The following is a 12,829-nucleotide window of genomic DNA, read 5'->3' on the forward strand; positions in this document are numbered from 1 at the left end:
ACTTTAAAATGTTCTATTTCTGTCGTGTTTAAACAACGATTATTCTATTACTACGTAAAGTGCTATGTTGACTGTTTATGAAGACGTTTGGAGAATGTTCGTCAACGATGTTCCTGCTGCAGCATGTGAATTAATTATTGTACCTCATAACTGAGGAGAATAATTTAGATTAATCGATACACAGCTCTCTTTATAGTAAATAAAGCATTGTCTTTTAAGTTTCTTCAAACAAAGTTCTTTATTTCAAACTGATAACAGTAATAGTACGCAGAAAACTCGTGAAGATTATGCCACAGGCTTTCTAGAACTTGAAGATCTCCAGTTTTCAACTCCAACTTTTCAATAATCATTATATATAAAATTAAAACAGTAAAAATATGAAGAAACACAAAATGTTTAAACTTAAATTACTGCATTATAAAACCAAAACTTGTAAAATATACTTTATTTTTTATAAAAAACGTTTCTTCAATTTATGATGGCTAACATTTTAATTTATTAACTGGTTGGTTCTGTAAAAACTTTGTTGTTTTGATTTAAAAAATAAATCACATAAACAGTCTTTCAAATAATGTTTCCAACAAAAACCAAAAAAACAGTGTGAAAATAAGAAAACATGTACGTTCTTTTTCCTTAATAACAAGTAAAACTAAATCATTTTTGAGTGTCACGATGAATATGAATACAGATTCACAATAAATATAATTTATATCTTAAGGACAAAAATGACACTACATAATTTGCTTCAGCCTCTACAAGTCCGCATACGGCAATAATCCACTCTTTGTTTCCGGAGTCTACTATGAAGTATCCTTGTTTACAAAAAGAATGATCTTATATCATATGATAAGCAGAGTGCATTAAACTCCTGCAACACCAAAAATGCATTGGCTATTTACCACTGGTTTTACTTAGTAGCAGTAAACAGTAGAAGAAAATATGGGTTTTAATTTATGGTAATGCTAATACAACAGTAACTAACATACAAAAGAACAGTTTAACATTGTAGAAAATAAAATAAAAAAAACATCTAATCTTTTTGTAGAACCAAGCCAGTTGTAGATGCACGTTCCAGATTAACAGCCAGTTATAATAACATCATTGATAGAATTTTTCAAACACCCTTCCTTCGGAACTGTTTTTATAGTTAAAATAACTAGGGTTACAGCATACATCAGTACGGGGAAACTTTTAACATTAAAGCTAGCACCAACATTCGACTCGGTAACTGTTACCAACCCCCCAGACTCAGTCGGTTGTGTTTTCGTACTACTAGACAAAATTCACGCTTGGTTAAAGGGTGATCACACTTGTATATACATATGTAATGCTTACAAGCTCAACTTACGATAACGAAACAGTAAGTAGTAGATACAGATGCAAGTGGATCTACTGTCCTAAGGGAAACGTGTCCATCATGCACACACAGACAGAAAGCATATCAATATGTATATACCTTTCAAATGAACCTTCCTACATAAAATTACTTTTGTATTAAAATTATCTTATCCGTCAAAAACAACAGGAAAATCAACATAATAATCACGTATTTGATTAACCTAACATGAATGAACAACTGTCTGGAATTGACAAAACTTTCCCTTTTCCTTCAGGTATTTTGTTCAACACTTTACATTCTCTTTGTGCATAACAGTTTACGGACTATCACATTATAAAGTTGTAATTTATTCTTCAAGTTAGCTGGTAAGCAGATACAACAACTCAAGTTAAATGTCTCAAACTGGAAATACAATGGCTTTTATTTCCATCATTGCTACACATGCACAAGAGAGAGATATCACCTGTTAGGATTTTACTTCATTAGGAATAAATTGTAGCAACTTTTTATCCCATTAAGTGATCAACAATAGTTTACGTAGCTTATGTTATACGGCTACCGATGTTTCAGACCTCGGTGCCATCAACTCCTCCCTCAAAGACTTCAGGTGTTTTGTCTCCTTTATTTTGTGATGTCACATCTTGAATCGGTCGGAAGTAAGCAGAAGGATTTTCAATGACAGGAGTAGGCTCAATCACCTGGTGAGGACGAGATAACAAATCAGGAGCATTTTCTTCTGATTTTAGAGGGGATAAAAGTTTATTTAAGATATCGTCGTCAGGGTCCTGCTTCGGAAGCTCTTTTGGATCATTTTCATGTTCGTGGGGTTTCATTTCTGAGCTTCCATCCCCTCGTTCTCGTTCGAATGGTTTATGTTCATCTCTTCTCCGGAAGGTATCAGCCAATTCATTCTGCAGGCGTGAATGGAGGTCACATGGTGGAACAGGCATAGGGACGGGAATAGGACTACGAACACTCAATCGTTTCTCCACGTGGGGAGGAGGGGGAATATGAAAAGAAAATTCTGGCTTCAAAGGGTTTTCCCAATTTGGTTTAGCAGGCATGTGGTCATTCACTACCCAAACGTTAGGAGATAAACCAATGTCCCTTGTTAAAGGATCGTAAGAATCTAAGTCAGATGTTGGTAGCCCTTCATACGCACCTAGCCTGGAGGGTTTTTCCATTATATTAGTATCAAGTAGTGTCAAGTCTACATCTTCTTGTTGTTCTTTAACATCATTGCTACCAACAGAATTTCCCAATTTGTGACTGACGTCTTGTCGCTTGTGACTGCCTGATTTTCGTTGTCTTTTTCGCAATATCCATAATAAAACAGTAAATATGAGTATAACCAGAAGGGCGCCAAAGATGATTCCAATTATCATACCTATTGTAGATCCACTATCACCTTTTTTTTCCTTATCAGTTTGTACAGGAGTGCTCTTCTCCCTCACTTCTTGTGGCTTCTCTCTGTCAGTTATTTTCTTTTCTGTAACGGGATGCCGAGATATCACCAAAGTAAAATTCTTTATTCGTAATCCAGCAAGATTTTCAGTAATACAAGAATATGTTCCAGCATTTGAGTCCTGGACAAAAGTTATCTTTAAACGAGAAAGCTTATCTCTTTGTCCCGTCTCGCTAACAACAAACGACTGTTGTGAGGAAATCCCTTCAGAAAAGTTCCCAATTGTTCTTTGTCGCCATACCCACTTTATGGTTGGACTCGGATCTCCTGTTACTCTACATTCTAATGTGACATTTGCATTTTCATAAACAGTGACAACGCTAGATGTATTAAGAAACTCAGGCGGACAGGAAAAATGATCGATTTTGATCAAGTCCCACTTTTTATTTTTAACGTGTAAAGGTTGATGACATTTGGAGGAGTATAAGGTATGTTGTTTTCGTCTAGCCACTGCCGAAAACTACGTAATTTACAGTCACATCTCCAGGGGTTGTCGTACAAAGAAATATCGTCTAATGATTTTAAAGAAATCATTACTTTACCTGACACAGTCTCTAGGTTGTTGTTGTCGATTCTTAATACTTGAAGATTTTCTAAACCATTAAATGCGTTTGCTGTTATAGTATGTATATGACAATTCGATAATTCAAGGCTCTTTAAGGCTTTGGCAGAAGAAAACGCGTGATTAGGTAGAGTGGATAAAAGGTTTCCGCTAAACTTCAGCTCTCTAAGACGTGGAACGTGAATGAAACTTGCGGAAGGGATAATGGTTAATTTATTGTAACTAAGATCTAGCTCCACTAGGTTAGTTAACCGATTAAACGCGTATTCATTAACCTGGTCTATGTCACAGTGAGACAAAAAGACCTTCTGTAGGTTAACTAAGCCTACTTGCAGGAAAGCATCACGGTGCAAAATGCGAATCTTATTTTTGGATATGTTCAGAACTTGTACACCACTAGCCAGTTCTGATGGAACTGCATTAAAACCAACCCCAGAGCATTCAGCCGTCTGCTTTCCATTTCTCCAGATACAGTTGCACTTTGGGTGACAGTTGAAGGCACTGATCACAGTTAGGACTGTCCACAAGACTAAAAACACTTTCGACACTTTTGCGGCTCGAAGATTGCCAGAATAAGCCATCACAACGGGTCTACGACAAATTAACTCTACAATAAATTACATGATCATTAAAGCTGTCACAAAACTTTATAAAAGATAACAATTTTCATTCTTATTAATGTAGAAGCTTGCTTTCACTGACATTGTCTTCTATAGTGAGTAAATTGGTCCTCCTTGACGGATGAGTTCATTGTGGTTGTGCTGCAACACCCTAAAATAAGAGAACAAACTAATGAAACAATACCATATTTAATAAAATTTATAGATGATTTTTAATTCATTAAAGACCCTATTTAGGACGCTACATTTTTAAATAATAATATTACATAAGCGATAATTATATAAATTAGTAATTAAACATGATAATTTCTTAAAGCAATAATCAAGTAACAGATTAGAAGAAGAATAAATGGTTTGGTTTCTTTTGCAATTCACGCAAAGCTATACGAGGGCTACTTGCGCTAGCCGTCCCTCATTAAGTAGTGTAAGACTATAGGGAAGACAGCTGGTCATCATTACCCAACGCCATCTCTTGGGCTACTCTTTTACCAACGAATAGCGGGGTTGACCGTCCCACTATAATGCCTCCAACGCTGAAAGGGCAAGCATGTTCAGTGTGACGGGGGTTCGAACGCGCAAAACTCAGTTTACGAGTCGAGTGCCTTAACCACCTGTCCATGCCGTGCTGAAGAAATAAACGAAATACACTGTGATAACACAATAGATTTTTGGAAATATTTGCGTTTACACAAGTGGTTCGATTCCACCGGTGGTCTCAGCATATAGCCCAATGTGGTTTTACTATAAGAAAAAACACACTCACACGTTTACACTAATTATAAATCATGAGCATGCCTCGTGAAAAAAAGAAAAAATAGGGAATGGAATGATAGCAGAAATTTCAGAAGTCTGTCTGATAACATAACGTGTTGGCCTAAATACATCGGATGCTATCTTTGAAAGTTTTATAAGTAAGGTGAAAAATACATTTATATACAAGATTGGGTAGATTTCGAAGAGGCAAAATAACTGCTGTAAAATTAAAATACAGATAATATTCTTAACGTTTTGAGATTTTAAAGTGTCGTTCAGATCATTATCCAGGACAGAGAGAGAGAGATCACCAGGACAATGTTTTAAATCAAACTAACGCTTCTATACGCACACTTGGCAAATGTAATGACTAGTAGTTTACCCTTAATGATTCAATATAACTTTAAAGTTACAGAAAGCAATGCTTATCTTTTAGAATACTGTAATAAACTTTGAACATCTATTTTCATACTTTCAGTATCATGTTCAAATTGCAATTGTAAATCGAACTTCTTTCTTTGATTTTATTCATAATGATTTAACCCTTGACGTTGATTGTTATATTAAAATCAATTTCATAGCCTCCAAACAAAATAACAAGATGCTTAAAATTTCGCCTCTCAGTGATCTTTTAAAAACTACGCTCACCCCCTTTTCGTATACGTAAGCAAACTCTTTCTTTATAGTGTGTAATAAGTGAGAAGCAAAAATACATTCAAACAGTGAGAGTGTTCAATGTAATATTCCCCAATATAATACCAGTCTGTCCTCCTTAATGCCCAGTTGTGATGCAATCTCTTTCTTCACAGAAGTCTCAACCACTGAAGTCTGCAAAATAGCTTTAGAACTTTATATCCAAGACCCCAACCCACTGATACATACCCCCCAGCAACCAATTAGCAACCCTAACAGAATTCACTACCATCAAAATTAACTTTATGTTCAATAACCATACTACCTTCAACTAAATGGCCTAAGTATGGGAAATCCCGTGACACCAGTTCTAGCCAATATTTTTATGACGCAGATTGAATCTCAAGTGATCAATTCAGCCTTACATCCACCACTATACTGGTACAAGTATGTTTATGATACGATTGCTGGATTCACATCTACAGAACACACACTCAGTTTTTTCAACCACGTTAACTCGACAAACCCCAAAATTAAGATCATCTGTGAACAGAAAAAACTAACCAAATAGCATTTCTTAACCTCAAAATCATTATAACTGATACACAATGCAAAACAGAAATTCACAGAAAAATCATCCATACTGGTTTATACATTTCCTGGGCCTCAGCACATGAAGCAAAACAAAAACTCAACATATTAAGAAACTAAATAAACAAAGCTACAAAACTATGTTCACCCGATAAAATTAACGATGAATCAACAAAATAAAACAACACTTCGTCAACACCAACAAACTTTCTCAAGAAAACGTGGAAAAAATTATACGCACACACCTAGACCAATAACAAACAAACAACAATAAATCCGAAGATACAACAAACTACAAAACCTTATACTGCTGCATACCATATGTTCCCTGAATCAGCGAAAAAAATAATCAACATTTGGAAAACACTTATCATAAAACAAAACATTCCAGTAAACACCAAATTTATTCAAAAAAACAGATATGTACTATGTAAAAACTACACTCACAAATACAATACCAACATAGTTTATACAATACAATGCAACAACTGCCACGACTTCTATATTGGAGAAACACGCGGAAAATGAAAACTAGATTCAAAGAACACGAAAAAAAACAACACCTTCACACGTTTTTGAACACTGCAAATCAAATATACACAACATAACCATAGAAAACACCCAGATATAAAGTAGGAAAACAAATATAAACAAACACAAAATCAAAGAAGCCCTACTTATAGAGCAACTAACACCGAAATTAATCCAATATAAAATAACACCTTTATACCTGTACTAATTAATAACCTAATATCCATCTAGAACGCCCCGTACAATCCCATACCCGTTCATACTCTCGTCCTAAGACGTGTCCGGCAACGGTCACCTTCAAACTCTCTTTCTTAACCTGAAGATGACTTAGGAAGGTCGAAACGTTGTTCTCTCCTTATCGATAAAAGTGTTAATACACATACGAGGGCTGTTCAAAAAATACGCGGACTGACGTCATAAAACAAAATGTATTTTATTTAGAAGTTACAGGTCTGGGACTCCTTAAAGGTACTCTCCTCCCCAACGCACACACTTATCCCAACGGTGTTTCCACTTGTTGAAACAGTCCTGGTACGCTTCTTTTGTAATGTCCTCCAGCTCCTTCGTCGCATTTGCCTTAATCTCGGGAATCGTCTCAAATCTTCTTCCTTTCAAGGGTCTTTTGAGTTTGGGGAACAAGAAAAAATCGCCAGGAGCAAGGTCAGGTGAGTAGGGGGGTGGGGAAGAACAGCGATCGAGTGTTTGGCTAAAAACTCACGAGTTCTGAGGCACAAATTTCGCAGCAACGCGGTGCATCTTCAATTTTTCGGTCAAAATCTCGTAACAAGATCCAACTGATATCCAGCACTCTTCAGCAAGCTCCCTGACAGTCAGACGTCGATTTGCCTGCACCAGGGTGTTGATTTTGTCGACGTGTAGGTCGTCAGTTGACGTGGAAAGACGTCCAGGACGCTCATCATCTTCAATGGACTGTCTACCATCCTTAAAACGTTCATGCCACTTGAAACATGCCGTACGATTCATAGCAACATCACCGTAAGCCATGTTAAGCATAAAAAAAGTTTCAGTCGCAGATTTTCCAAGTTTAACACAAAATTTCACAGCAAGTCGTTGCTCCTTCAGGTCATTCATTCTGAAATCCGCCAAACGAAAAAATCGCACTTCACTTAAAACCGCGTAGCTAATACACAATGAAGATATCTGCAATCGGGAAATGGCGTCGTAATCAGCTGATTTGTGCGAACCTAGCGACACCAAGCGGATTCCCCTGGAACCAACTGGAGCCGCGCAATTCAAACAGTCCGCGTATTTTTTGAACAGACCTCGTACTAGCCGTTCTGAGATACAATGCCAGTCTGTGTGATCATGACAAGTACAGGTACCTAAATAATGTTTTTCCTTGTGTATAAATGTCGATGACAATAATTACGTTGATAAAGCTCTTCAGGTTCGAAATGTAAATAATACAAATTGAGATAACAAGGCAAACATAAAGACAACGTATACATTTAAGATATATTACAGATTTTTTTTCGAAGTTAGGATTGTAGCCACTATTCGAATTCCTTTATTCATAAACATTGAAAACCACAAAAATAACTACAAGTTAGCTTTTAATCTTGCCCACAACTTACGCATAAATAATGTATCATTATTCCAGTCACTTTCCACTTCGTCTGAGCGTTATCGAAAATTATATAGCACTTGTCACAAGTATTCAGGTATATTAAAACTGTTCTTGTGAGCCCGTGTTCCTTGTGCTGTTTGTCCTGAGAACATCACTGATACTACGTATACATAGCAATTCACAACTGTTACGCCTATGTAACAGATAATACTAGATAAGTTTAGATGGATAGATCTAACTGTCACACTGAATACAGAAAGAGCACACTTTTCACGGCGGGTCGGAATCATTGGACGATAAGACCACCCCTTTTATTAGTAGCTGATCCACGTACATGTCATACAGTCTATCCCAAGATAGAAGTTCTTATATGTATGATGTAGCATATTTCAGCTGGAATACACCCAGTGTCACTAATAAAATAAATCTTTTACACAACTGTGAAAAGTTCAATGCTGGATCAGTTATTTCAATTTTTTTTTGCACTTCGACATTTTCCCGCTTAACCTTTTGGATTATACAATATATTGGGTTATTTCACCAGTTCCAGAGGCCTTGTACGGCTTAGGGTCTGTGTTTCATACAAGATCAGGTCGACAGTTGTTATAAAGAGCACTGCCAATCCTTATGTAATTCAAGAAAAAAAAAGGAATCTACGTCTATGTATAAATAACATGTCCAGTACATTTTATGTGCATTTATTGCTTTTTTCATTCAATATAGTAGTGTGACAAGCCTTATAAAACTGGAGTTTTCTGTAGAATGAAGGCTATCCAATACATTTCTAAATCCACAAAAGCCACGTTATTCAGTTGCGTCGAGGTGCACAAACTTTTATTATCTTTTTAGAACGTTTGATAATTAATAGTTGCATTACATTACCAGGAAAACATGACCCAAAGAAAGACATAATTCACCCAACAGTGAATAATGTTTTCAGTGCCAGTTCTGAATATGTGACGAGTAACCACATTATTTTGCCCACGAGCAAGATACGGCCCAAATACTGAAACCGTTTAACCATGAGTGGATACAGCTATTAGTGGTATGATAGGTGGCTACTACTTATGTATATTGTAACTTCACCACTGCAATGCATACTAGGCACTGTTCTTTGCATGCACATGAAAGCAGGATATCAAGCTCTATACAGTAATTATTAACAGATAATATGCAGAGAAAAAATATATCATTAAAGCAGAACGAGCCAAGTGGAATGTTATTTTTACAGTAAAACATACTATGTAAACTCTCAACTGCAGACAGAACGCTGTTTAATTAACAGCCAACATTGGAGTTTAACGAGAAGAAGCTCTCATAATCCGTGATGAAGGAACTCAAAGACAGGGACATACAGATCTTACAAGATCATTTCTCAATGATAGATTACTGGAAGGGCAACATACCATATTGAGACTTGATACGTTCAGTCATATTAAAATATTTATTATGAGGTAGTGTTTGAGAGCTATCAAAGTCTTCAAAATTTCACATCGGCCTTTCTCTTCCGCACACGATCAATCACATTTGTTTTATTATAGTTGATTCGGTCCATTATACCTCTATTTATCACCTTCTATGACACAAACTAGTACAAACTGCTTTACGCCAGGTAACTTTTGCAGCACCAGTCTTCAGCAGAGACGACACTATCATGCGTAATGAATACTTGAGTTTGCGCTTCAAGTGGTATAACAGGCCAGCTAAATATATTTTAGGCACATTTGGCACGATTGTTGGCCACTGATTTATTGGTCAGGTTTAAATACCTAGGGTTGTAAATTCTGGTTTGCGCAACGACGCACCAAGTTCCACTGCCATATAAAAGAGGATAAACAGGCGCACAACGTTTGGTACAAATAGCATCATCACTGACAGGAGTTTTTTCTCTCTTTGAAAGAATCCTCTTTTTATCCATGAAGTTCTACTGATATGCACCTTCTCCTTGTAGGACTATAGTTCATGTGGAGTATAACACATCTGCATGTCTTCAATATGCCTAAATTATTTCTCTCTCTAACACTACTTCACTGTATTGTTTAGTTGTTTTTGAATTTCGCACAAAGATACTAAGGGGCTATTTGCGCCAGCCATCCCTACTTTTTCGAAGTGATGGATAAGAGGAAAGTTTGCTAGTCGACATTGCCCACCGCCAACTCTTTAACTCGATTTTAATCAATGAATAGTGGTATTGGCTGTTACGTAATAATATCACAGTGAAAAGGGCGAAAACGTTTAATAACGGATTTATGTCATGCGACTTGCATATTGCTACTGAAGCGTCTTAGCCATCAGGTCAATTCAGTCTAAGTTTTGTAAGTAATGTATATATCATTATTAGTTTCATAACGTAGATTAATGTAGATTTGTTCAATGGTTACGTTTTACAAGTCACACATTTGTATTAAAAGATAAAAGGTTTAAACAGTTCGAAATATGATAACAGACCTTGATGCTTTGGTATAAACAGTTTTTATAAAAATATGCTATATTTAAACCACAATATTTTTAATACTTACCAAATGTCTTAAAATATACTGAAGAATGAAGTTGCTTAAGGATGACGATCGCGTTGATTTTTGTTTCTTGTTGGGTTTTTTTTAAATTTCACGCAAAGCTATACGAGGACTATCTGCGCTAGCCGTACCTAACTTAGCAGTGTAAGACTAAAGGGAAGGCAGCTAGTCATCACCACCCACCGCTAACTCTTGGGCTAATCTTTTACCAAGGAATAATGGGATTGATCGTCACATTATAACGTCCCCAGCTGAAAGGGCGAGCATGTTTGGCGTGAAGGGGATGCGAACCCGAGACCCTCAGATTATGAGTCGCACGCCTTGACACTTTTGTCCATGCTGGGCCGTCACGGTAGATCCATTACAGATGGAACAGCTTCAACGGTAAATATACAATTCTTGTCGGTTACTTTTAGACACCTCCCAAATTATTTTTCGTTAATCTTTTATATATTGACTTCACTATTTTTTATTTTAGCGAAACCCTCAAGTTTTCATTAAAGACATGATTACAGTGGACAATGTTTAAAGTTTTATTTGCTTTCATCCTATCATTTGGATAGCTATCCCCACAAAGTAGAAAAGCTGTTACAGAGTTACGAAAATAATTTCTTTTTGTTACAATTTTACAGACTCACAAACAGATGGTTCATTAAGTTACATTAAAGTATTTTTGAGTTTCACAACGTCGTCACCCTCCACGGTACCACGTTACGTCATCCTTTATCTGACGACTGTGAATCTCGACAATAGACAGCTCTGAAGGGTAACTTTCATTGCAAAAGCCCCTTTGTAAGGATCCCATGTTCCCCCCTTCTCCTTGCGTGCTTTGTTTAAAATACGCAAATATCGGTTTCTCGGCACTAGTTTACTCCATAAATTTTGCACACGGCGACTTGAACGCCATGATTAGTATGAACAACGGTTTTATTATCTAGTCATTTGAAGTATGCGATGGTTGAAAGAGAAGTATGAATGAAAACCTTATCTTGGTAACTCGTGTTGACCTAATTTCTGTACAAAACCTGTATTTTTGTGAGGTACAAATGGCCAGGACATTGGTCTAATAGTAAGCAGAAGTCACTTTGACCTTTCTACTCACATTCCTAGTCCCATTATGCATTATTTAGTGATTACACAAATCCCTTTGCGACATATCATGTAATCCTTTCACCCACCGATCGGTAGAAAATGGAATGAGACATGTTGTAATTATGAAGGTACATATATGTTTCGAGTGTTAAAATGTACTGTCATTCTTCGTGGGCTGCACACCGTTCATGATGTTGTTAACAGTTGGTCTTCCTTTCCCAGATATGCCATGGAAATAACTTGTGTACACTTGACTTTTCCAAACCGGGGATTCTCTTGATTACGTTGCCTGGGGTACGAGGATCTCTTTTTGCCAGTGATATCTTTGTTCTTAGATTCTCATCTGTTACAAGATCCCACACTTTGCTTAGTACGGAAGAGGCACAACTTGTTGCAAATCTCTTTCTGGATGTTCCTGATCTCAAAGTTGATCCGTAATTCTTTTTTTCTTTTCAATAGAAAATGACAGAATATTTCTGTTCTGGAAATTCTGTATTCCCGATCTCAGCATATCTTTATGGTACGAGTGCAAAGGAAAAGGCTGGTACACATCCTTCTCAAAAGCGATTCACTTTCGGCGTCATTATACTATCTAAGAACACCAAACAACTTCAAAATGTAGTTATCATACACTAAGCTCCACCGCGATTTTATATCTGCTGTTGATGTTACGTGAGTTTCTGATTCGCACATAAAATATCTTTTTACTACAACGTACTCAATCCTTTTATTAGTTGAGTGATTGAACTTATCAACGCTTTTAGCATAAAAGTACTCATAACATAATAAACTATTATATACTATATATCGACATGATTTTTGTTTTTATCTAAATCGTTAGTTACAGATGAAAAGATAAAAAATCGATTCAAATTCGGTGGAAAGTTTTTCTATTTCGTCACTTTTTTCTAATACTACACATAACAACATGTATAGATAAGTCAACATTTCACTTTAAACGAAATAAAACGTTTATAATTAATATTCCTTTCTTTGAAACGTATATCTAAACAGATGCTTACAAAATGTTAAAAAAGTAATTAATATTTTGATCTACAAATTCACTGCGAGATTTCTTTTAACATTTTAATTACAATTTAAAATATGTCATTTACATTTTACAGTGTTACACACTCCTA

At 36.2% G+C, this 12,829-nt stretch overlaps 1 protein-coding gene across 9 annotated transcripts in view; it reads right to left on the reverse strand.

Moving 5' to 3' along the window:
* Positions 1-219: 219 nt before the first annotated feature.
* LOC143256026 (uncharacterized) overlaps positions 220-12,829 on the reverse strand; it is a 216,379-nt gene continuing 203,769 nt past the window's right edge. For all 9 annotated transcript variants that reach the window (XM_076512633.1, XM_076512654.1, XM_076512663.1 and 6 more), the window contains one exon: positions 220-4,137. In XM_076512633.1, coding sequence (XP_076368748.1) covers positions 1,906-2,724 — 819 coding nt within the window. In that variant the 5' untranslated portion in view covers positions 2,725-4,137 and the 3' untranslated portion in view covers positions 220-1,905. The remainder of the gene's footprint in view (positions 4,138-12,829) is intronic.

Source organism: Tachypleus tridentatus, chromosome 1 (assembly GCF_004210375.1).
Source record: "Tachypleus tridentatus isolate NWPU-2018 chromosome 1, ASM421037v1, whole genome shotgun sequence".
NCBI classification, from domain to species: Eukaryota; Metazoa; Arthropoda; class Merostomata; order Xiphosura; family Limulidae; genus Tachypleus; species Tachypleus tridentatus.